At 45.4% G+C, this 25,064-nt stretch overlaps 1 protein-coding gene and 1 pseudogene across 1 annotated transcript; one reads left to right on the forward strand and one right to left on the reverse strand.

The window, feature by feature from the left end:
• Nucleotides 1-509: 509 nt before the first annotated feature.
• Nucleotides 510-25,019, reverse strand: LOC123453657 (tumor necrosis factor receptor superfamily member 10B-like). Its single transcript, XM_045131051.1, has 6 exons — nt 24,806-25,019; nt 12,089-12,179; nt 7,286-7,393; nt 6,105-6,213; nt 4,322-4,553; nt 510-1,015 (listed from the first exon to the last, which is right to left on the reverse strand). Exons 1-6 carry the CDS (start codon nt 24,965-24,967, stop codon nt 914-916), a joined length of 804 nt encoding a protein of 267 aa, XP_044986986.1. The 5' UTR covers nt 24,968-25,019; the 3' UTR covers nt 510-913.
• On the forward strand, nt 7,852-9,250 carry LOC101601458 (annotated as a pseudogene).
• Nucleotides 25,020-25,064: the final 45 nt, after the last annotated feature.

Raw genomic sequence — 25,064 nt, forward strand, 5'->3', positions numbered from 1 at the left:
AGTATTATTATTATTTTTTAATCCCAGCACTCGGGAGGCAGAGGATCACCGTGAGTTTGAGGCCACCCTGAGACTCCCTAGTGAATTCCAGGTCAGCCTGGGCTAGAGTGAGACCCTACCTCGAAAAACAAAAAACAAAAAAAATAAATAAATAAATAAAAAAAACAAAAGAACAGGAGTCAAGTAGTGTGATCATATACATGGGCAGCTCTTCCTTCTTCTCTTCCCATTGCTTCTCAACCCCATTGCTTAATCCTTCCAGGCAGCCCATGTAACTCCATTTTCAAGTGTTTTGGCACCATTATGTGAACACATACAAAAGTACAAAGACAAGTGGCTGGGCGTGGTGGCACACGCCTTTAATCCCAGCACTCAGGAGGCAGATGTAAGTAGGATCACCGTGAGTTCAAGGCCAGCCTGGACTAGAGTGATACCCTATATTGCAACCCTCCCCCAAAAATCCATACAAAGGTGTTAAAAAAGTATAATAAACATACTATAAAGGCAAATACAAGTAACTACACATATACTAAGATGATGCCTCTTAAAATATGACAAAGAAAAAAGGCAGGCGTGGTGGCACAGGACTTTAATCCCAGCACTGCAGAGGCGGAGGTAGGAGGATCGCCATGAGTGCAAGGCCACCCTGAGAATAAATAGTGAATTCCAGGTCAGCCTGGGCTACAGTGAGACCCTACCTCGAAAAACCAATATATACATATACATATATGACAAAGAGGCACAAAGTCCCCTTGAGGTGTTCTTTCACTCAGAGCAGTTGGCCATCTATCTCCCCTTGATGGATGAAATTCCCGGAGCCCATGTGGTTCTCAGTTGTGTCCTGGGCATCCCTCTCGCCCCGCTCCTCCAAGCCACACTGCCAGGTGCTCACGAATACATTTTGGTTGAAGCACTACAGCAACCTTTGAGCCAGGCCATCTCCTGTGTCCTGTGTTTGAGAGTTGATCACTTGGGGATCATCATCATTGAGGTTCCTCTTCCGTAGGAGGCTGGCCTAAGATTTAAAAAAAGCACAATGTAGGCTGGAGATATGGCTCGGCAGTTAAGGTGCTTGCCTGCAAAGCCTAACAATCCAAGTTTAATTCCCCAGCACACACATAAAGCCAGATGCACAGTGGTGCATGCCTCTGGAGTCCGCAGCAGCTGGAGGTCCTGGTGTACCCATTCTCTCTCTCCCCGCATTTCTCTCTGCTTGCAAATAAAATTTTTTGAAGCATAATATGGGCTAGAGAGATGGCTTAGCAGTTAAGACACTAGTCTGCAAAGCCAAAGGACCCAAGTTTGGTTCCCCAAGACCCACGTAAGCCAGAGGTGGCACATGCATCTGGAGTTCATTTGCAGTGGCTGAAGGGCCTGGTGTGCCCATTCTCTATTTGCTTCTTTCTTTCATTACATCTCAAATGAAAAAAAAAAAAAAAAAATACAAGTGCCGGGCGTGGTGGCGCATGCCTTTAATCCCAGCACTTGGGAGGCAGAGGTAGGAGGATCGCCGTGAGTTCAAGGCCATCCTGAGACTCCATAGTGAATTTCAGGTCAGTCTGGGCCAGAGTGAGACCCTACCTTGAAAAGCAAAAAAAAAAATTTTTAAGAGAGGCTGAGAGATGGCTTAGTGATTAAGGCATTTGTCTGCAAAGCCAAAGGACCCAGGTTCGATTCTCCAGGACCCACGTAAGCCAGATGCACAAGGGGCACATGTGTCTGGAGTTCGTTTGCAGTGGCTGGAGGCCCTGGCGCCCATCCTATCTGCCTGTCTTCTCTCTCTCTCTCTCTCCTTGAAAATAAATAAATAAAATTTTAAAAAATTAAACAAAAGCATAATGTGATGATGGTAACTGAAGAACAGCCCCAGGGCTAGCTGACAGAAATGTGGGGGACAGGTAAGCTGGAAGCACCCCACAAAGGGTGGGGAATCCTAAATTAGGTCTAGAAACCAAGATGGAATCGAATGAGCTCTTCTGCTATTCCATGCAACTGTCAGCACCTCTCTTGCACACAGGGTCAGTCACCAAGAATCCAGCCCCAGGAGAGGGATGGGAGCCTAGCCAGGAAGATACATGGGCAGTGTGGGGAAAATAAAAAGCAAAGTGTGACATGGACCAGAGAGAGGCACAGGGAGAGAGCACAACAGCATGTCACCAGAGGGAAGTTGTTAGGCTCATTGTGAGCCAGGTCCAATACAGCCATCGGTAGAAAGCAGAGCCCAGAGGTGGATGACCTCTCGACGGCTGTCGCTAGATGGCACTAAAGGACCAGAGTGAAAAGCAGACCAGCAGTAAAGTAACAACAGCTGACACTCTTGGGCTATGATGAAGTAAATGAACCCTGCACAAAACGTACATCACCTTCCATCCTGAGAAACCACAGAGACAGGATCATGAGCCCTATGGGTGTTTCCTAACAGCCTCGCTTAGGCAGTAAAAGAAAGCAAACAGTTTCTTTTTTGATAAGACACTGGACGATGCAAAGGATAAAAAAAGTTTATCATCTCATCATATAACCAATACTTTGAAAAATTATCCAAGCTGGGTGTGGTGGCGCACACTTGAACCCCAGCACTTGGGAGGCAGAGGTGGTGAGTTCAAGGCCTCCCTGAGACTATATAGTGAATTCCAAGTCAGTGTGGGCTAGAGTGAAGCCCTACCTCGAAAACAACAACAACAAAAATTATCTAAGGGATAGTTTCCATTCATTTCTGCATTAAGCCTCTGAAATCTGGTTTACACTGTAGCCCATCAAAACTTGGCCCGGCTACACGTCAACAGATCCTGGGGCCCAGTAGGGTGTCATGCAGGCCAGCACATTCACCATGGAGGCCATCAGGGGGTGCTAAGTTACAAGGGAGGAGGGAAGATAGTGGAAGAGTGGAAGGACCAGAAGATGCCAACAAAATGAGCAGCTGGGGAGGGCCTCAGGGGGCACAAAAGAAGATGGAGAAGGGGGTCTGTGATAGCCAAGTTCATTCAGCAGCAGCAGCCCAGGGGGCTCTGCACCTGACATCGACTCTGGTGACAGAGCACTGTCAGCTGCAAGGACAGCCACTGCACAACACGCCCTAGGCTCCTGCATGACTGCCTCACACAAAATATTTACGCAACTAGGGTCCTTTCCATGTGATGGATTCCTCCTTGTTGGACATGGCTTCTGCAGGAGAATGGAGATGGTCCGATCAGAATCAGAAGACCTGGGATCCAGGCCTGACCCTGGCAGCTTCCCCTTAAGGTGTCTCTGAGGACAAGATACATTTCCTGCCTCAGTATTTCGAAGGCTCTGGGCGCTGGTGGTCCCCTGGAGTAGTAAATGCTCACCTAAAGTGTTCTGTTCTACACCCATGTATAAGCATCACTCCGTCAACACGGAGCACTTCTACTCCAGGGCTGTTCTGCCTCCCATTCAACAGTCCCTCTTCCCAGGCTTTGTGAGACCCAGTAGGAGACTGTAGAGGAAAGAGCTTTGCAAAGTCAAGGTTTGGTTCAAGACACGTGCAGGTATTTTGATCAATAACAATGTCTTGTAGGGCTGGAGAGATGGCTTAGTGGTTAAGTGCTTGCCTGTGAAGCCTAAGGACCCGGTTTGAAGCTTGATTCCCCAGGACCCAAGTAAACCAGATGTACAAGGTAGGGCATGCATCTGGAGTTCGTTTGCAATGGCTGGAGGTCCTGGCACACCCATTCTCTCTCTCTCTCTCTGCCTCTTTCTGTCTCTGTCTGTCGCTCTCAAATAAACAAATAAAAATAAACAAAAAATATTTTAAAAAATAGTGTCTTGCATCAATAGGTGAAATAAGGAAATGAAAACAGCAATCACCACCACACCAGCTGGAGATGGATTTGGTAAGATTAAATTCTAATTCTGACTTTTAAAGACAGCTTCAAGGCGCTGAGGAGAGGGCTCAGCAGGTAAGAGAGCTTGCTGCACAAACATGAGGATCCCCAACACCCACACAAACTGCCAGGCATGGCTGCACATGCCTGTAACCCCAACACTGAGTGAGGCAGAGACAGGGGGATCTCTGGGGCTGCTGGTTCAGCCAGTCTAACCAATAAAACAGCATGAGCTCCAGGCTCAGGGAGAGATCCCGTGTCAAGGAAATAAGGCAGGAGAGCAACAGAGGAGATTGCCTGACATCCTCCTTTGGCACATATATGAGCAAGCATTTGCACACAAATGTGCACCACACACACACACACACACAGAGGACACAGGGGTGTCGGGATGCAGAGAAAGACATATGGGGGGGGGTAGGAGCACGGCAGGAAGGCATAGAGAGTGCTTGGTGTACCCACTTTGAGCCAACACTTACCTGCCCAAGTATCCTTAAACAGAGTGTTCTCTTCATTTTATACAGCTTATAGGCAATGAAGCAGAGACCAGCAACAGCCACTAGGACTACAACTAGAATAATGGGGTAGATGATGTCTGAGTTTTCAGGAGCTAAGGAGTCCTCAGTGACATTGGCATTTGATTCAGGAGAAACACACTTGCGGTCACTCCCCGGAGTACAGGGAGACGCTTCAATCTCCTTGTCGGTGCACCTGGGTTCACACAGAGAAAAAAACTGAGAGGATTCTGGGTGGAGAGGCTTGCCAGATGGGGTAAAAGGAAAGCCACCCCCGCTGCGCAATGTCCCTGAGAAGGTGTGACAGGAAGGACAGGCTCCTCGTGTCTGGTGGGTCCCCCTGTCCTAGACCCTTTTGTCCTCTGTCTCGGGAAGGATCTTACTTAGCAGCCTTGTGGGTGGAGAGGCAGTTCTCCCTCCTCGGCAGAGTGTGTGCTGACAGAGAGTCTGGCTGCAGGGAGACCCTGATCTAGGAAAGGGACCCCTCTGTGGCCACCACTGAGCCACACCCCTTGGCACAACGCCCCCTTTCATACCACCAACCTTCCTACCAATCATAGCAAACACTCGGTGGTCACGAGAAAAGTTAATTAACTAGTGGTTCTGAAGCCCCAAACAGGGTCAAGATATGTCCTTTTTTTGTTTGTTTGGTTTTTTCTTTTTTTGAGGTAGAGTCTCACTCTGGTCCAGGCTGACCTGGAATTCACTATGGAGTCTCAGTGTGGCCTCGAATTCATGCTGATCCTCCTACCTCTGCCTCCCAAGTGCTGGGATTAAAGGTGTGCGCCACCACGCCTGGCTCAAGATATGTCTTCTTGAGAAGGTCTGGAGTGTGGCTGGCTAGGTCCCTATGGGAACCCCCTGAGGGAGCTACACATATGGCCTTATCATACCTTCTGTCAGCTATAGGCAATTTTGTTTGTTTGTTTGTTTTGATTTGTTTTTTGAGGTAAGGTCTCACTCTAGCTCAGGCTGACCTGGAATTCGCTATGTAGTCTCAGGGTGGCCTCGAACTCACGGCGATCCTCCAACCTCTGCCTCCCATGTGCTGGGATTAAAGGCATGCGCCACCACACTCAGCCTAGGCAATAGGCATTTTTGTTTTCATAGGCCTGTGCCTGCACAAGGAAAGATTAAAATTTATCTCTAGGGCTGGAGGGATGGCTTAGTGGTTGAGGCATTTGCCTGCAAAGCCAAAGGATCCAGGTTTGATTCCTCAGGATCCACGCTAGCCACATGCATAAGGGGGCACGCACGTCTGGGGTTTATTTGCAGTGGCTGGAGTCCCTGGCACACCCATTCTCTCTCTCCCTCTTTCTCCCTGTCAAATAAATAAATAAACAAAATATTTAAAATTTATCTCAATACGGATACATAAAAGAATATAAGCCAACTCTATGCTACTCATTCCTCTTTTTTTTTTTTTTTTCAAAAGGAGTTAATGTATGTCCTAGGGGTCTTAAAGGCATCATGGTCTCTAAGTCATAGCTTCCTATGGGCAAGGGAAAAAGAAAGGGTGGGGAAGGCTGGGAAGGGATTGCTGCTACAGTGGATATGTGGGTGAAGGAGGAAGGGGAGTCTGAAGGACCTGCTTATGGACCTGACCTAGAGGACTCACTTATTGTGGTTATACCCTGTGTGGATGGTGGAATCTATGAAATCAGAGGAGAGAAAGGGGTACAAGGAAGCTTGAGTCATCTGGGCTTCTCCCTGGGCTGGCAGAGTCCCCTGGGTCCTGGTGTCTTACTCAGTGCAGATCCGGCAGAACTCAGGAGAATCTTGCTCCCGGAACGTGCCTGCTTTGCAGATGCACACTGTGTCTCGGGTTGTGGTGCACGACACATTCTGGTAGGTATCTGAAAAGGCAGAAGAGTTTGGCGGATGAGTTTCCCTGGTTAGCATGATCATCAAAGCACAGCCTCCGACCCTTTGAATTCAAGAAGTAGTTCCAAGAAGCCAGTTGTAACAGCAATGCACTTGGAATAGCTCCCCTCAGAGGGCCCTGTACGCGGTCATACAAAAGCAACACAACTCTCTACTCCGTGCATCAGATTTTGGAGGAAAAATCTTCTAGACGAAAGGTCAGACACAAGGAAGGAAGGAGGAAGAACCTGTGAGCTCCTGGAAGGAGATGCACCTTTGGGTAACTTCTCAAAAACCTGGCTCTGCTGGAGGAGGGAGGGGGGAAAAGGAGCCACAGAATGTACAAGAGCCTTCACATGCCAGAGCCCAGAGCCTGGAAGAAGAGGATTAGGTTTTCAAGGAGACAGAAGATAGTCTACACTGAGAAAAAGGTGATGGCGCTTGTACTTGCGGGTCAGGACAGACTATGTCAGCTAAATTAAAACCCTTTTGATTGCTTTTGGTCAGGTATTTGGTTCCAATAAAGTGACAGGGCCTGTTACAGCATGCACTGCCCTGCCTGTGCTGAGTTTACAAATCAGTAGTGGTAACTGACCAGACAACACATGCAAGGGACCCGACTGACCCTCCCAGGGCACATTCGTCTCCCTGCCCCATGGATCTCCCAGTCCCACAGGACAGCAGAGACTGAGAATCTCTGGAGCCTTGTAGGCTCCACATTCAATAAAGAGACTCAGGCTCAAAACCAAATCAGGCAATCAAGGTACCTGAGACTCCACGCCATCCACTGCGGGTGAGTGCACCCTGCTGCAGGTGAGCACATGGGGGCCGCAAGGGCATACACACACACACACACACACACACACACACACACACACACACGCACGCACGCGCAATGCACACACACAAGCAGACATTTTCAAAAATGGAAAGTAAAAACTAAATATCCCATTGAATCAAAGACAAGTAGGGAGCAAAGCAGGTTAAAGAACAGTTGGACTGGAATTGAGGTTTCGGTGGTCACATCCAGTACAATTTGTGGGACAAGACCTTCCTGTTCCATACCTTCGGGACAGATGCTGCACGGTATGCATGCCTTCATATTACGCTGGTTGGTGTAACTCTTACCATCTATGCATGGCTTACACGTTCCGTATCTGAAGAGGTACTGGCCTGAGGAAGGAGAGAAAGCTGGTGAAGGAAACTGCCAGAGCTGGCAGGAGGAGGCCTGGGGACACCTCTGGTGATCTCAGCGGGATCCATGCTATCTGGTCTCATTTCAACATAGGCTAAACATACATCTTAGACCAGCACTGCTGGCCCATGCAAGACACACGTTGAGATTCAGGTTCAGTGGCCATAGTAACACAAAAAAAAAAGTGGGCTAGAGGGCCTGGCATGGTGGCACACGCCTTTAATCCCAGCACTTGGGAGGCTGAGGTAGGAGGATCGCCGTGAGTTCAAGGACACCCTGAGACCACATAGTGAATTCCAGGTCAGCCTGAGCTATAGTGAAACCCTACCAAAAAGGGGGGGGGGCTAGAAGAAATGGAAAGACATCCCTTGTTCTCAGATTGGAAGAATCAATATTGTGAAAATGGCAATCTTACCAAAAGCAATCTACACATTTAATGCAACCCGCATCAAAATTCCATGGAATTCTTCATGGAAATAGAAAAAAAAAAAAGATCCAACAATTCATTTGGAAGCACAGAAAACCTCGAATATCTAAAACAATTTTGAGCAACAAAAATAAAGCTGGTGGAAAGCCAAAGGGCAAGCGAGTGAGCTAAGCAGGCAGCGGGCAGGCGGGTGGACAGCTGGCCACCTGGCACGGAGGCAGGGAATGAGCAAGTAGTGAGAAAGCCAGCGAGGGCACAGAGATTCCTCAGCTCCCTCCGGCCCCCTCCCTGGAACCCAGGGCACCTCTGGCATACAACGGAGCAGACACCAGATAACGACCCACCCTGGCCAAGGCCTCGTTGCTAAAGGTGGATCAGGAAGTAAAGCTTAAGGTTAATTCAGGCAGCAGATCACAAGTGAGGCAGAAGACTTGGTAACAATTTTTTTCCCAAAGAAGTTGTTAGAACTTGATTGTTAAAAAAAAAAGAAAGAAAAAAAAAAAGAACTTGATTGTTTTTTTTTTTTGAAGGAACCAATTCTAAACATCCATGACCTAACTCAGATCCACTCAGACATGAAACTTCCAGTCCTGGATCCCATCCTTCTCACCAACAGTCATGATGGATTAGATGGTCCCACTTGCAAGAAGTGTGGCTGCATGAGTGTCAAGAAGCCTTCCGGGTTGCAGAGATGGCTTAGCGGTTAAGCGCTTGCCTGTGAAGCCTAAGGACCCAGGTTCAAGGCTCGATTCCCCAGGACTCGGGGGCACACACGTTTGGAGTTCATTTGCAGTGGCTGGAAGCCCTGCTGCACCCATTCTCTCTCTCTCTCTCCCTCTTTCTCCCTCTGTCTGTTGCTCCCAAATAAATAAAATTTTTAAAAAAAAATTTAAAAAGAAGGCTTCCAAGGAACCAAGGTGTTTGTGATGCCCAATGGGATGCTGACAAGCAACCAGCAGCTGGTGGACATCGTTGAGAACATGAAACTTGAGGTCAGGCTGCTGAGTGAGAAATGTAGCACATTCAAAATGTAGGTACAGCTCTTAATTCCCAGAATAGAAGATGGGAACAACTTTGGGGTGTCTATTCAGGAAGAAACAGTTGCTGAGCTAAGAACTGTTGAGAGGGAAGCTGCATCTTATCTGGACCAGATTTCTAGATATTATATTACAAGAGCCAAATTGGTGTCTAAAATAGCTAAATATCCCAGGTGGAGGACTATCGCTGCCCTGTAACAGAGATTGATGAGAAGGAATACATCAGCCTCCGGCTTATCATATCAAAGCTAAGGAACCAGTGTGTCACCCTACATGATAAGATCCTGAAAAATATTGAGATCAAATGGCCTCGGAGCAGCAATGCAGAGACACTCTACTGGGGCCAGGACCAAGGCCAGGGGACTCTGTGAGTCTGGCTCAAGACCAACACTACTCTGGTTTGTAACCTAACTATTGTGATGGGAAAACTGGCTGGAAATAGTAATCACGCCTCTCTGTTTTTAGTGACAGCCTAATGAAACTCTCATCTAGTTCTGTGACGTGTTTACCTCTTTTTCCAGGTCTCAGGAACTTTTGTCTCTTTCCCCAATACCCCACACCCAGCCTGTCCTAACTTCTGGAGAACTCCAGGTTTGTGCAAGATCCTGGTAGAAAATCATTCATGTTTCCTCTTTCCCTTCTCTCCCTATTCGCTGTGACTTAGGCTTAGTGTTGTTTTGTTTTTCCATTTGATGACTAGCTGTTTAAAAGCTGGGGAAACACAGGGAAATTGCTAGGTGTTTGCTAGGAACTGGGGTAGCAGGGGTAGAGGGGACATCGCTCTGTTATAAGGCTTGTCTCTCTCTCTTTTTAAAATATTTTTATTTTATTTATTTATTTGACACAGAGAGAGAGGGAAAGAGAGAGAAAGAATGGGCGTGCCAGGGCCTCCAGCCACTGCAAACAAACTCCAGATGCATGCGCCCCCTTGTACATCTGGCTAACATGGGTCCTGGGGAATCAAACCTAGGTCCTTTGGCTTTGCAGGCAAATGCCTTAACCGCTAAGCCATCCCTCCAGCCCAAGGCTAGTGTCTCTTGCTTCTGTGGGACATGGGCCTCTCCCCACCACCGTTGGTAAGTAATGACAGGGCTTCCCATCAATAGGCATCCCACCTTAAACAAGATTATGATAAGGAACATCTTAGGCCTTCAGCCAAGTCTCTAGCTCCTTAGAATGTTTTTATAATTTGGGTTTTCACATACATATGTGTAACACATGTACACACATATAACAGCATACGTGCCTCCTGATCCATTACCCAACATGACCCTCCTTTCCTTTGTCCCCTCCCTTCAGTCCCTGACACACACGCACTTTTCAGCAGGTGATACTTATCTTAGACATCATCCTCCCAGGTAAAAGTCCCAGGCTCATCCTCCTTTCTGATAAGGTAGCCACTTGGTGCCCAAGGCAAGGTGGAGGAGAATCAGGAGCCGAGAAGCAGAGGACTGGCAAAGGCCTCCCCTCCATCACTCGGGGTCTCCATGGTAGTGTGCAAAAGTTGGTCTTCTAACTCCCGCAGGCCTCCTCCGGGCCAGTGGGCTTTGGGGAGGGTTATGGGCAGCTGTGAGCTCCAGACGCTGCCGCTCCTTGTTGCACTTTTCCTTTGAGACATCTTTTTATTTTTATTTTTTTATTTCTGTTTTTTCAAGGTAGGGTCTCACTCTAGCTCAGGCTGACCTGGAATTCACTGTGTAGTCTCAGGGTGGCCTCAAACTCATGGCAATCCTTCTACCTCTGCCTCCTGAGTGCTCAGATTAAAAATGTGTGCCACCATGCCCAGCTTGAGATATCTTTTTCTTTTTTATAGTACTGTGCTTCCAGGAAAAGCAGTAATTCGTGTATGCGTGTGCGTATGTACACACATGCACATACCCAAGTGTGTATGTGTGTAAATATGCTGCACAGGTCAAACCCTTAGAAGAGTTGCCTCTCCAATCTCCCAGAGATATCACTTGTTACAGCTTTTGTTTAAACCCTTATCAGTCCCTAGCTGTTTTTTTTTTTTTGTTTTGTTTTGTTTTTTTTGTTTTGCTTTTTTTGCCCTCTAAGGAGAGTTCATGTCTGCAGTCAACCTGTTAGGTCCTCCACATGGGATCTCTAACCACAAGAGTGTCTTTCTTTGGCTTTATACTTTCCCCAATAAATATGATACTTTAATAATTATCCTTTTTAGTCCTTAAAAAAATCAATTCTTTGATTAAAATTAGAAACAAACCTAGGACATTCCTGGGCCCCTTAACACCCTATTACAATACTTTCTCCAGCAAGGCTCCACTTCCCAAGTTGCCATCAACTGGGAACAAAGCATTCAACACTCATGGGTTTATGGGGGGAGCATCTGATTCAAACTAGATGTAGACTAGCTTATTGGAGTGAACAAATAAGACCCACCTATTTGTTGCCATCAAGAAACACACCTCACTGACAAAGACATACACCAAAAGTCATGGTCCAGTTTCCTCTGGGTAATCTGAATCAATCATCTTTGCTAACACTGCAACTCCTCCTACCTCAGTCTCCCAAGTGCTGAGATTAAAGGAGTACACCACCATGCCTGCCATGTTCAATAATTTTCACCCAAAGCATCAAGACCATTTTTTGGGAGAGAAGGGTGTTTTCAACAAATGGTACTAGGACAGCTGCAACTGGACAGCCACATGTAAAATAAAGATGCTGGGGCTGGAGATATGGCCCAGCATCTAAAGCACTTGCCTGCAAAGCCTATGGACCTTGGTTCGATTTCCTAGTATGTAAAGCCACCTGCATAAGGTGGGCATGTTTCTGGGGTTTGTTTGCAGTGACAGGAGGCCTTGGTGCACCCATTCTCTCTCTCTCAAGTAACATATTTCAAAAACATGCTGGGCCTTTATCTGACACTATATGCAAAAGTTAGCTCAAAATAGATCAAATACCTAAATGCAAGTACAGAGACTATTGAACTCATTGAAAACATGTTGGCAAACTTTCATGACCCTGAATTTAGCATTTGCTTTTGTTTTGTTTGAAGCAGGGTCTCATCCTAGCCCAGGCTGATATGGAACTCATAGGCAATCCTACCTCAAGCTCCCCAGTGCCGGGATTAAAAGCATGTACCACCATCCCCAGGTGTGTTTAGCATTTGAACGAACTAGGAACTGCAAAACAAAAGATTTAGAAGAACATGGAGACAAGGTGGGGGGAAGAGTGACCAATCTGGAATTTACCTGGTAAACAAGTGATTTGTGGGGGGCTCTGCCCCTGTGTAGCAGCTGGTTGATCAGGAAGTGTGGCAGCTGTCACTAGATTAGTGAGGCTCTGTGGAGACAAAACCGGGGCTGGTTTTTAAATCTCACCCATCACAAGATGTCTCATTGCTGCCCTCTCCTAGCCTCTAAAACTGAATAGAACATGGACCCTTCCCTACTTCTAAAACTTCAAACCTATTGTTTGTGTTCTCTCTTAGAGCTAACCAAGTAACATAAACTTGAAAAACTCTCCTGACTCCTTTGTTTAAAAAAAGATTTTGTAGCTGGGCATGGTGGTGCACGCCTTTAATCCCAGAACTCAGGAGGCAGAGGTGGGAGGATCACCTTGAGTTTGAGACTACCCTGAGACTACATAGTGAATTCCAGGTCAGACTAGGCTAGAGTGAGACTCTACCTCAAACACCCCCCCCCCAAAAAAAAGGTTTTGTTCAGATAGTGTAAAATTTTTCTTTTTCTTTTCTTTTTAAAATTAGGGCTGGAGAGATGGTTTTGTCGTTAAGGATGCCTTCTTGAAAAGCCTAATGGCCTGACTATGACTCCTGAGTACCCATGTGAAGCAAGATACACAAAGTGGCACATATGTCTAGAGTTCATTTTGCAGGGGCAAGACGCCTTGGCATGTCCATACTCACTCTCTCTCTTGGTCTCTTTCAAATAAATAAATAAAAACATTATTTTTTTTAAATCACATCCCAGGGCTGGCTGGAGATATGATTTAGCAGTTAAGGTGCTTGCCTGCAAGCCTAAGGACACAAGTTCAATTCCCCAGCACCCACATAAGCCAGATGCACAAGGTGGCACATGTGTCTGGAGTTCATTTGCAGTGGATGGAGCCCCTAGCATGCCCATTCTCTCTCACACACACACAAATAAGTAAATAATAAAATAATCACATTCTGGCCAGGCGTGGTAGTTTACACCTTTAATCCCAGCACTTGGTGGCACAGTTAGGATGAATGTCATGATTTTGAGGCTACTCTGAGACTATATAGTGAATTCTAGATCAGTCTGGGCTAGAGTGAGACCTTATCTTGAAAAACCAAAATAAATAATAAGTAAATAAATAATTTTTTTAAAATTACGTTCCATTAACCAAAAAGGCATATTCTAATATACTATCTTATTCCATTCTACAAGTTATTCACATATATTGAATTTCCCTCTCTTTCTTTCTCCTATGCACACAAATGCTTTTTATTTAATGTGCTGTGGAGCTGGGTGTGGTGGCACATGACTAATCCCAGTACTTGGGAGTTCAAAGCCAGTCTGGGGTACAACAGAGTGAGTTCCAGATCAGCCTGGGCAAGAGTGAGATCTTGCCTCAAAAAAAAAAAAAAAAAGAAAAATTATAGTCAAATAGACAGAAGATAAAACTTAACATAACCACTTCAAATACAGAGGACAGTGGCATTAAATACATTTATTCACAGTGCTGGACCACCAATACACAGAATGCTTTTCATCTTGCAAAACTGAACATCAGCATCCATAAAGTACTACTCATTCCTTCATCCATCTTCCAACTCCTGACAACCAGCATTCTGTGTTCTGTTCCTATTAATTGGACTATTATAGGTACTTCATGTAAGTAGAATCATACATTATCTCTTTATGACCATCCTATTTCCCTTACCACAATATTCTCATAGCTCATCTACACCGTACCACACTAGGATATCTCTCCCTTAAAAGGCTGTGTAACATTCCATTGTATTCGCCATATTTTGTTTATTCATTTGTTTGTAGACAGTTGTATTGCTTCTAACTCTGCTATGAACATAGGTGTACAGAAATGTGTTTTCAATTCTTTGATGTATATTCCCAAAAGGAGAATTGCTGGGTCGTATGACAATCCTATATTAACTGTTGGAAGGACTGCTATAATATTTTCCATAATTCTGGCACCACTCATATATTCACCAATTGGGCACAATGGATCCATTTTCTTTTTCTTTTTTTCTTTAAGACATGTGCCACCACATCCGGCTTTTTAAAAAATGTTTTATTGTAGTTTATTTACTTATTTGAGAGGGACAGAGAGGAATAGATAGAGAGAGAGAAAGAATGGGCATGTCAGGGCCTCCAGCCACTGCAAACCAACTCCAAGATGCATGCACCACCTTGTGCATCTGACTTACATGGGTACTGGGGAATTGAACCTGGGTCCTTAGGCTTTGCAAGCAAGTACCTTAACCACTAAGCAATCTCTCCAGCCCAAGTGTGGTGGTTTGATTCAGGTGTCCCCCATAAACTTAGATGTTGTGAATGCTAGCTCCCCAGCTGATGGATATTTGGGAATTAATGCCTCCTGGAGGGAGTGTATTGTTGGGGGCAGGCTTATGGGCTTTATAGCCAGTTTCCCCTTGCCAGCGTTTGGCACACCCTCCTGTTGCTGTTGTCCACCTTCTGTTGGTCAGGGGATGATGTCCACCCTCTGCTCATGCCATTGTTTTCCCCTGCCATCGTGGAGCTTCCCTTTGAGCGTGTAAGCCAAAATAAACCTCTTTTTCCCAGAAGCTGCTCTTGGTTGGGTGATTTCTACCAGCAATGCGAACCGGACTGCAACACCAAGGGATCCATTTTCTCCACATCATCACCAAAACCTATTTGTCGCTTCTCAGTCCGACCAGCAGAAAGGAACGACACCACGCAACGTTCTTCTCAAAGCAGTTTATTCAGGAACCTTAACCTCATGCAAAGAAAGAAAAGAATGAACCCCGAGCCCTTCCAAGTCCGTCCTTAAATCCCTAGCCTGCACCACTCAGAGTCTGCCACATAAGTCTCTTCAATAGGCTCACGTCAGTAAAACGTCAGAGGGTCTGATCTTGCATAGCAACGAGTCTGCACAGTGCTCACTGCAGATGTGGCTATTCAGGGGTGTATAAGGAAGTCAGGTGCAAATCATACGACTTGGCAGCCGTCCCGGGCACCATCTTGGAATGTCTGCCACACCCGCTCCCTACACCTATTAGTCATTTATCTTATTTAGTTTCTGAGTCAGGGCCTGTAGATCACGTAGGCTCAATCCTCCTAATTCAGACTCCCAACTACATGTCAAGTGTGCCCCACCACACCTGGCGTGTTACATCCCGCCCCTCAAGGCAGGGTCTCCCTCTAGCCCAGACTAACCTGGAATTCACTATGTAGTTTCAAGGTGGCCTTGAACTCACAGTGATCCTCCTATCTCTGCCTCCCCAGTGCTAGGATTAAAGGTGTGCACCACCATGTCTAGTCCTGTTACTTATTTTTTTTTTAATTTATTTGTATTTGAAACAGAGAGAAAGGGGCAGAGAAAGAGGGAAAGAGAGAGAGAATGGGCATGCCAGGGCTTCTAGCCACTGCAAATGAAATCCAGACGCGTGCAACACCTTGCGCATCTGGCTTCAAGAATTGAACCTGTACTGCCTCCTGGGATTTGCACTCGGGTCATTTCCTTCTCTGGAGTTTGGGGACTTTGGGTCATAGACTGTGGCCTGTGCCAATGTGCTTCAGGGCTAGGAGGAGGGTGCCCAGGAAGCCAGAAATGTTGAATGTGACGTCCTGACCCAGGGCAGGAATCTAATGGAGTAATTATTCCCTGCTGGACAGTGTGGTGTGGCTTCAGCATGGCATGAGTTTATAAAAAAAGCTTGTTCTGTGGAGACTAGACCTGCTTTTCAGTCCACCAGCCTTCCTCCGGGACCATAAGACCTAGGAGAACAGTGGCCTATGGAGCTTAGCCTACTGTACATGAAGGAAGCTGATGCCAGGGCTTGGGAATTTCATGGGATTGTCCCTCATTGCCTGCTACCGTGGGACACACGGTGGCTGTGCTTTCAATAGAAATTTAAAATTTCCTGTGAAACTTTGCTGCAGTGGGATCAAGAGAGGACACTATACCCTAGGATGTAGACAAGCTATCCTTCATGGACATCTGAGCCCAGCTCCACCAGCTTCATCAGCTTTCTAACAAAGAATGAAAACCAGAAGTTCTCTAGGATTCCTTGAGGCATCCAGTGCCAGACCAGGATGGCTGAGGCCGCCAGCCTCGTGCACTCAGACTCTCTAGCCTAGAGATAGTCATGGTTGGACTGCCCAGCTCAGCCGCCTTGTGGGTCAGCACCATAATGGCAGGGGAAAACAATGGCATGAGCAGAAGGCAGACATCACCTCCTGACCAACATAAGGAGTTGGTGTCGTTTGAAGACATAGCTGTGGACTTCACCTGGCAAGAGGGGCAGGACCTGGATGTTCAGCGAAAACTCTGCAGAGATGTGATGCTGGATAACTACGCCAGCCTGATGTTCTTGGGGAATTGTATAACCAAACCAGATTGGATCTTCAAGTTGGAGCATAGACTTGCCCCATGGCGTGTAAAAGAAGACTCAATTCAGAGTATTCCAGAATTAAAAAGTGAGCAGAAAATGTACTGGATAAAGACTGATGATTTCAAACAATGCCAGAATGCTTTGTATCACAAGTTACATCACACTTGTCGTCAAGTAGCGATCTCAGTCACAGGTCCCTGTGCATTACAGACCTCACAGTTAGGAGAAATCATATTAATGTGGGAAAAATTCATCTTCAAGCCATCACTTACTATTCATCAGAGAACTCAAATGAATTCAAATGAATATAATGGATATGGGAGTTTCCTTTCAAGACATGTCTCAATAGGGATCAAAAAATTCATTCAGATCAAAAGCCATATGGACAAAATGAAGATTGAAATGTTTTCTTGGCCATGGCCAACATTGTTATAGAATTCAAACAGGTAAGAAGCCACATGAATGTGGTAAGGCTTTCTGCTGGAAGTCACAAATCACTATTCATCAGTGAAGTCATGAGTGTGTGTGTGTGTGTGTGTGTGTGTGTGTGTGTGTGTGTATGTATGTATATATGTATATATGATTTTGAGAAACCTTTCTTCCATAAGTCAAAACTCATCTGTCAGAGAAATTTTGTAGATAATAAGCCTTATCAAAGTAATGTAGGTTGAAATGCTTTCTATCAGAAGTCACAACTCATGAATCTGGAAGACATACCTCTAAGAACTTTTACCAGATAAAAACCATAGGAATGTAATGAATGTGTGAAAACTTCCCTTTCTCTTCTCAATATGTAGCAGAGAAATCATGAAAACAGAATTCTGATGAATGTGAACAAGCTACCAAACCTCACAATTTACCCAGTATAGAAGTCAAAATGTGTTTATGAGTCACAACTCATGAATCTGGAAAACATACCTCCGAGAACTTTTACCAGCTAAAAGCCATAGAAATGAATGTGTGAAAAATTCAATTCCTCTTCTCAATATGCAGCAGAGAAATCATGAAAACAGAATTCCTATGAATGTGAACAAGCTAACAAAACTCACAGTTTACCTACTACAGAACTCAAGAAATGTATGTATATGTATATACATATGTATCTCCAGAGAGAGAGAGAGAGAGAGAGAGAGAAAGAGAGAGAACACCCATGGCCATTTTTAACTCGAAAGTCATATATCATTTGACACATGAGAACATTTGTACAACTGAAATGTTACAAAATAAAAACTCAATTGTTTTTTCCCCTGAAATGACAATATATATTGACAATAAAAGAAAGAAAACCCATGAGCAAACTAGTACTATCTTCATGTCAGAGATTGCTTGCAGGTGATATTTACGAATCTGAAAAAAAATCATACACTTTATTCTTTATGTCTTCACTTACTCAACTTCTGAAATATGTTGACTTTCTTCTTTTGGAATTGGTTTGTGGGAAGTATATGGAATGATTTTGAAACTTTAACTTGAGTCATATGGTAATGTAACCAAAGCTTCATGGGCAATTGTGATATGTTTGAACAAGCTAAAAGCAGAATGAAATGTCGGGCATAAGAAATTTTGTGAGTATTTTGTGTCTTGTCTTGTGACCAGTTCCTGGGAACTAGAGTGATGTTGAACTTGAAAGAAATCATCTGTTCTCTGGCACGGGAAATTAGAGAAGCTTTGAATTTCAAGATGTATAAGCATCATTTTATGTTATTATTGTCCTTCAAAGTGGGCTTCATTCTTCCTGTATTTATAAATTTTGTCACTCATTTTATATTGCTTTTGCAAGTCCAACAAAGGCAGGAGAGAGGGGTCATCAAGCAGCCAAGGAATTCAGATTGCTAACTTACAACTAATGGACGTTTTGAAGATCTTGTGTGGAAACCCTATCATGTCAAAAATGGGACTATGAAAATGAAAAATGTTTCATTGTAGCCACTCCAATTTTCTGGGAATTGCTGCTCAGAGTGCTGCTCATGCTGCTATAGTTTGATTTTTCCAGCAAAGCTAACGTTCATGTCTAGAGGGTTTTAGTTAGGAGACTAGTAAATTTTTTTTGCTTAGTTTCCCAATGTAAAGCTGCAAGATTTGATGTTTGTCCTAATTGTTTTCCCATTTATATTGCTTCAATATTTCCATGGTATGCCTTTTTTTTTTTGCTATGGAAATGTTTACCCTGTGTCATTGTGTGTTGGAAATAAGTACCTATACTTTGAGTTTATAAGGCTCAAAGTTAATAGACTTTCTGGTGTCTTTATTTAGATGATGGATTTTTGAGTTTTGAGTAATATTTTATTTGCTTAATACTATGGAGATTTTTAACGTAAGACTGAAAACCTCATGGAATCAAAATGATCATGAGTTTAAGTGGGCCAGGAGTAGAATTTGGATGTTTGAATGTTTCTCTTCTAGCCTCATGTTTTTGTTCACTTCATTCTTACTTGCAGTTCACTACGTAGTCTCAGGCTAGTCTCTAACTCTCAGTGATCTATCTTTGCCTCACAAGTGCTGGAACTAAAGGGAAATGCCACTATGCCCAGTGATTATTCAATTTCTAATGTAGGTAATTGATACAAGATGTTATGCATGTAAGAATTATATCTTAAAAAATGATTGTTAAAAATATTTTAAGGGTCTTGGCAGATGGCTAACTGGGTAAAGTGAGTAACATAAAAGCATGAGGGCCTGACTTTGGTTCCTCAGTACCTATGTGATAACGCAAGGTGTGGGGTTGGCAAAATTGCTCAGTGACTAAGGCACTTGCCTGCAAAGCCCATTGACCAATTCCTCACTGCCAACATAAATTCAGATGCAGAGTGTCAAATGCATCTGGACTTTGTTGAGTGCAGGTAAAGGCCTGGCATGTCTATCCTCTCCATCTCTCTCTCCCTCTCTTTATAAACAAAAAGTAAATGAATAAAACAATTAAAAATACTTAAAAAAAAAAAAAAGAAGAAGAATTGAACCTGGGTCCTTAGGCTTTGCAAACAAGCACCTTAACCACTAAGCCATCTCTGCAGTCCTGTTACTTATTTTTTGATAGAACATTATGATAGGTGTAAGATAGTACATTTCCTTCTGGTTTGGGTTTACAATTTTCTTGACAACTAGTGATATTGAATATGGCCATTTTCACCTTTTCTTTGATGAAATGTCTCATTCAAAGTCCTTGCTCATTTTTTAATTTTTTTGCTATTGAATTATAGGAACTCTTCATATTCTCATTATCAACTCTCTTATTCCTTATTGTCTCCAATTAAGTAAGAACATTTCACAACACTGGTTGAGCTCTATCCTCTCTTTCTCTTTCCCTCCTTCTCTTCTCCCCCCCTTGCTTCCCTTCCAGCACGGTCAATCATTTGTTTGGGCTCCAATTTCATCTATTTGCCTCTTAAGTAACAAGATTTGCTGGGTGTGGTGGTACAGGCCTTTCTGTAGGAGGATCATAGTAAGTTCTGGCCACCCTGAGGCGATATAATGACTTCCAGATCAGCCTGGGCTAAAGTGAGACCTTACTTTGAAAAAAACAAAAAGCAAATAAACAAAGAAAAAGGTAAGATTCTTATTCAGATGGTAGAAAAGAATAGTAAAAAAAAATTTTGAGCTGGGTGTGGTGGCACAGGCCTTTAGTCCCAGCACTCAGGAGGCATAGGTAGGAGGACTGTCATGAGTTCAAGGCCACCCTGAGACTGCATAGTGAATTCCAAGTCAGCCTGAGCTAGAGTGAGACCCTGCCTCGAAAAAAAAAAACCAAAAAAAATTTTTTTAACGCTTTTTATCCATCTTTTAAATATATTTTAATTTATTTATTTGTGAGGGAAAGACAGAGGGAGAGAGAAAGGGAGAGAATAGGCACACCAGGGCCTCTAGCCATTGCAAACGAACTCCAGATGCATGTGCCCCCTTGTGCATCTGACTCACATGGGTCCTGGAGAGTCGAAGCGGGATCCTTAGGCTTTGCAGGCAAACGCCTGAACCGCTACGCCATCTCTTTAGCCCAGGAAAAATTTTAAACCAGAAAGCAATCCTATTCCTCCTACTGATATGAACTGTTTACTTCTGAACTGTGAGCCTCAATAAACCCTTCCTCTGTTAAGCTGCTTTTTGTCAGGTATATTCAGAGATAAGAAAAAGAACTCAAACACAGGGCGACAACATATCTGACAGATCAACTGCAACAAAGCAAATGTAACAATGTAACCATAACAACGCAACAATGCAACTGTACCGAGACAACATAACAACAGCAACACAACAATGTAACTAAAGCAAGCCGATAGTATGACTGTAACATTGTAACTATAACACAGCAATGCAACCGTGATTGTACGTGTAACAAAACAATGCAACTGACAACACAATACTGTAACCATAGCAAGACAACAATGTAACAAGGTAATAAAACAGCTGTGACCATGCAACACTGAAACCAATTTTTAAAATGCCTAATAAGGAAATAACTGCTTAAACAAAACTAGATAAATGAAGGGGGCACATGTGTCCACACAATATGAACATGCATGCACACACACATGCATACTCCACACACCGGCTTATCCCCAGTCTTTGTTATTTCTGGTGTTTGTTTCATTTGCTGGTTTGGTCTCTCTTTCTCCTTTTTTTTTTTTAAGTTTATTTATTTATTTGACAGAGAAAGAGGGAGGGAGAGTGGGGGAGAGAGAAAGAGAATGGGCACACCAGGGCCTCCAGCCATTGTAAATGAACTCCAGATGCGTGCACCCCTTGTGCATCTGACTAATGTGGGTCTTGGGGAATCAAACCTGGGTCCTTTGGCTTTGCAGGCAAACACCTTAACCTCTAAGCCATCCCTCCAGGTACCCCTCCCTCTCTTTTTAAATATTTTTATTTATTTGCAAGCAGAGAAAGAAGGAGAGAGGAGAGACAGATAGAGTGAATGGGCATGCCAGGGCCTCCAGCCACTGTAAACAGACTCCAGATGCATACACTACTTTGTGCATCTGGCTTTACTTGGGTACTGGGGAATCGAACTCCAATTGTTAGCCTCTGCAGGCAGGCGCCTTCACCTGTAAGACATCTCTCTGGACCCTTGTCTGGGCTCTTGGTAGAAAGACTCTTAGAGTATGAAACAAGCATTTGGCTAGCTCTGAACACCGTCTTGGTCCTTGGGAAGTTACTTCGCTAAACATGCTGTTAGCGAGTGTGAGCCTCAAGGAGGGCCACCCAGTAATCCCCCTGTGGACAACCAGCAGGACCAGTAAACCAGTTGGTGTAGCCTTCTCTATCACATAGGCTCACCCATGCTCTGCCCAGATGCTACCCAATGCTCTTGTGAATTAATCAAGGATAAAAAGGCTTCCTACATAGTTTGGGTATTGTGAGAATTGGATATGTTAATATATAATAGGCTGAGAACAAAGCCTGTCATATTTAAGTGTACTCTGATTACTAGAATCATTACCCACAATGTTAAGTTATGTTTTTATTTATTTATTTTAGAGAGAGTGAGTAAGAGAGTGAGACACAGAGAGAGAACTGGCATGCCTGGGCCTCAGCCACTGCAATTGAGCCCCAGATGTTTGCGCCACCTAGTGGGCATGTGCGACCTTGGGCTTGCCTCATCTTTGTGCATCTGGAATAAGTGGGATCTGGAGAGTAGAACATGGGTCCTTAGGCTTCATAGGCAAATGCCTTAACAGCTAAGCCACCTCCTTTTTTTAAAAAATATTTATTTATTTATTCATTTGAGAGACAGAGAGAGAGAAAGTGGTAGGTAGACAGAAAGAGAAAATGGCATGTCAGGGCCTCTAGCCGATGTTGGGCCCTGAAAGGCCTAGGCGTGAGGTCTAGTGGAACTTCCTGAGCCTAGCTAAAGTTTGGCGACCTGTCTCTGGCCAGCTATGACTCAGCAGGATGCCTAAGGGCTTCTGGCCTGCTACTTCCTCCTGGTAATTGTAATTACCATTTCAATAGTTAAAGTTTACTATTGGCCCTTACCTCTTCTCCCACCCTAAAATCCCCGCCTTCATCCCCAACCTGATATAGGCAACTGCTCAGAGTAATAAAGCGAGTTGTTCCTGCATTGCAAAGACTCCCGACTCAGTGTGGTTTTTCTCCGGTGGCCAGGAGAGGTTCTGAGTCGTCCGACGCTCATCATCCCCTCAACCCCTAGGGAGGAACCAGCAGGCCTGGTCCTTCCCTCGGCACTACCTGTGCGGGAAGGAGCCCCGCAAGCCATTGCAAGCAAACTTCAGATACATGTGCCCCCTTATGCATATGGCTTATGTGGGTCCTGGGGAATCGAACCAGGGTTCTTAGGCTTTGATGGAGATTTGGGAATTTACACCTCCTGGAGGGAGTGTATTGTTGGGGGCTGGCTGATGGGTGCTATAGCCTGTTTCCCCATGCCAGTGTTTAGCCCACTCTCCTGTTGCAATTGTCCACCTTATGTTGGCTAGGGGGTGATGTTCACCCTCTGTGCATGCCATCGTTTTTCCCTGCCATCATGGAGCTTCCCCTCGAGCCTGCAAGCCAAAATAAACCTCTTTTTCCCAGAAGCTGCTCTTAGATGGGTGATTTCTACTAGCAACGCGAACTGGCTGGCCCTGAACTCACAGCGATCTTCCTACCTCATCCTCCAGAGTGCTGAGACAAAAGGCTTGTGCCACCATGCAAGGCTCCATCTCTTACTTAAGAAAACAACCGCCATCTACCAGCACACTAGGGAGCACAGCTGACAATTTATTTGCAACAAACAATGCCACCTCTGAACACACCAAATTAACAGAAACATGAGGCCCCACCGGTGATGCCCTCCCCAAGGTAATATAAAGAGAAGCGCTGGGAAGCCGGGTGTGGTGGTGCATGCCTTTAATCCCAGCATGCGGGAGGCAGAGTTCAAGGCCACCCTGAATTCCAGGTCAGCCTGAGCTAGAGTGAAACCCTACCTCAAAAAAACAAAAAAACAAAAAAAAAGAGAGAGAGAGGGGGGGGGGAGGGAGGGAGGTGCTGGAGAGAAGAAACCCTGCCTGACCCTGACCTACTGAGCTGTATGTACAACACAGGAACTTGGCAGGGGAAGAGGGAAAATCCAGGCCTCCGGCAACAGCATAGCTGTGTCGGTCACCTAGGCTCCAGTGGACAACTCTAACACACATCTATTTAACTAAAAGTCAGACTTGACCAATCTTTCGTCAGTAGCCTCCACATATGGCATGAATAGAATGCTCTTTTTATGGCTTCCCAACAAAGCCACTGCAATACCTCTTCGAGACAAGACTTTCCCCGCTTACATTGAAGAGAAATTTTGTTTCACAATCCAAGGAAGACCAGCTTAAAGACAAAAGGTGAAAAGAAATGGCACTCGAGAATGAGAAAACGAAATAGGAAAAATAACTTTTCCCTTAATAAAATATGCACTTAGGAACTTCCAGCCTGGCCCCCAGTTCCACTGCTGGGCCCATCCACACCCACACCCCCACACACACCCACGTATTTGAGAAAGAGGCAGAGAGAGAAAATGGCCGCGCCAGGGCCTCGAGCCACTGCAAAGGAACTCCAGACACATGCGCCCCCTTGTGCATCTGGCTTATGTGGGTCCTCAAGAGTAGAAACAGGGTCCTTTGGCTTTGCAGGCAAACGCCTTAACAACTAAGCCATCTCTCCAGCACCCCCCACACACACACTTTTTGATATCTTTTTTTTTTTTTCGGAGGGGCGGATAGGGTCTCACTGTAGACCAGGCTGACCTGGAACTCACTCTGTAGTTTCAGACTGGCCTCGAGCTCACAGCGATCCTCCTACCTCTGCTTCCCGAGGGCTGGGATTAAAGAAGTGATTTTTAGGATTTTATTTGTATTTGTTTATTTATTACTTCATGATTATTATTATTGTCATTGTTGTGGTTTTGTTTTTCCCCAAGGTAGGGTCTCGATCTAGCCCAGGCTGACGTGGAATTCACTATGGAGCGTCTCAGCCTGGTGAATGTTAAGATCTTTAGCTGCCGCTCACTCCTCTTTCCATCCCGCTTCTCCGGGTAGGGAGAGCCGCGCAGATTCCCAGCTGGCTGGCCTTGAAGGAATCAAAGCCAAGCAAATTGTCCCTGCAACAGGGTACGGTGCCACCGGCCCTGAGGAAAACTTGTCATCATCCAGCCGGGCTGTGGCAGAGGAACTTGCGATGCCCACCCCGCGTTCCCAGCGCCGGCCAAGACCCGAGGATTATCCGCTCTTCTCCTCCGCTCCCGGCTGGGTCCTTCTCGGGGACCTGGTCGTGGCCTCTCCAGGTATGCCCCACGTGTGCGACACCTGCCCAATCCCGGACGTTCCCGCCAGGTTCCCCACTTCTCGGTCCTCCCTTCCGGGCGCATAGCGGCGCGCACGTCCCGGGCCAGACTTACCAGCAGTAGCAGCAGCAGGACGACCGCCTGAACGATTACAAGCCTGGGGATCTGGCGGACCCCGAGCCGAGGCGTGGCACTTGGGGCTGGCCCGGGGACCCCCCGAGGGCGCCTGGCCCGGCTCCTGGAGACTGCGGGCGCCGCGGATCCCGGTGCCTCCATGGCCCCAGTGAAGGGAGCGCTCCCAGACCCGAGCTGCGCGCGTTCCAGGCGCATCGCGAACGAAGCGGGAGCTGGAAAAGACGCGGTGGATCGTGGA

The sequence above is a fragment of the Jaculus jaculus genome, chromosome 12 (assembly GCF_020740685.1).
Source record: "Jaculus jaculus isolate mJacJac1 chromosome 12, mJacJac1.mat.Y.cur, whole genome shotgun sequence".
Taxonomy (NCBI): domain Eukaryota; kingdom Metazoa; phylum Chordata; class Mammalia; order Rodentia; family Dipodidae; genus Jaculus; species Jaculus jaculus.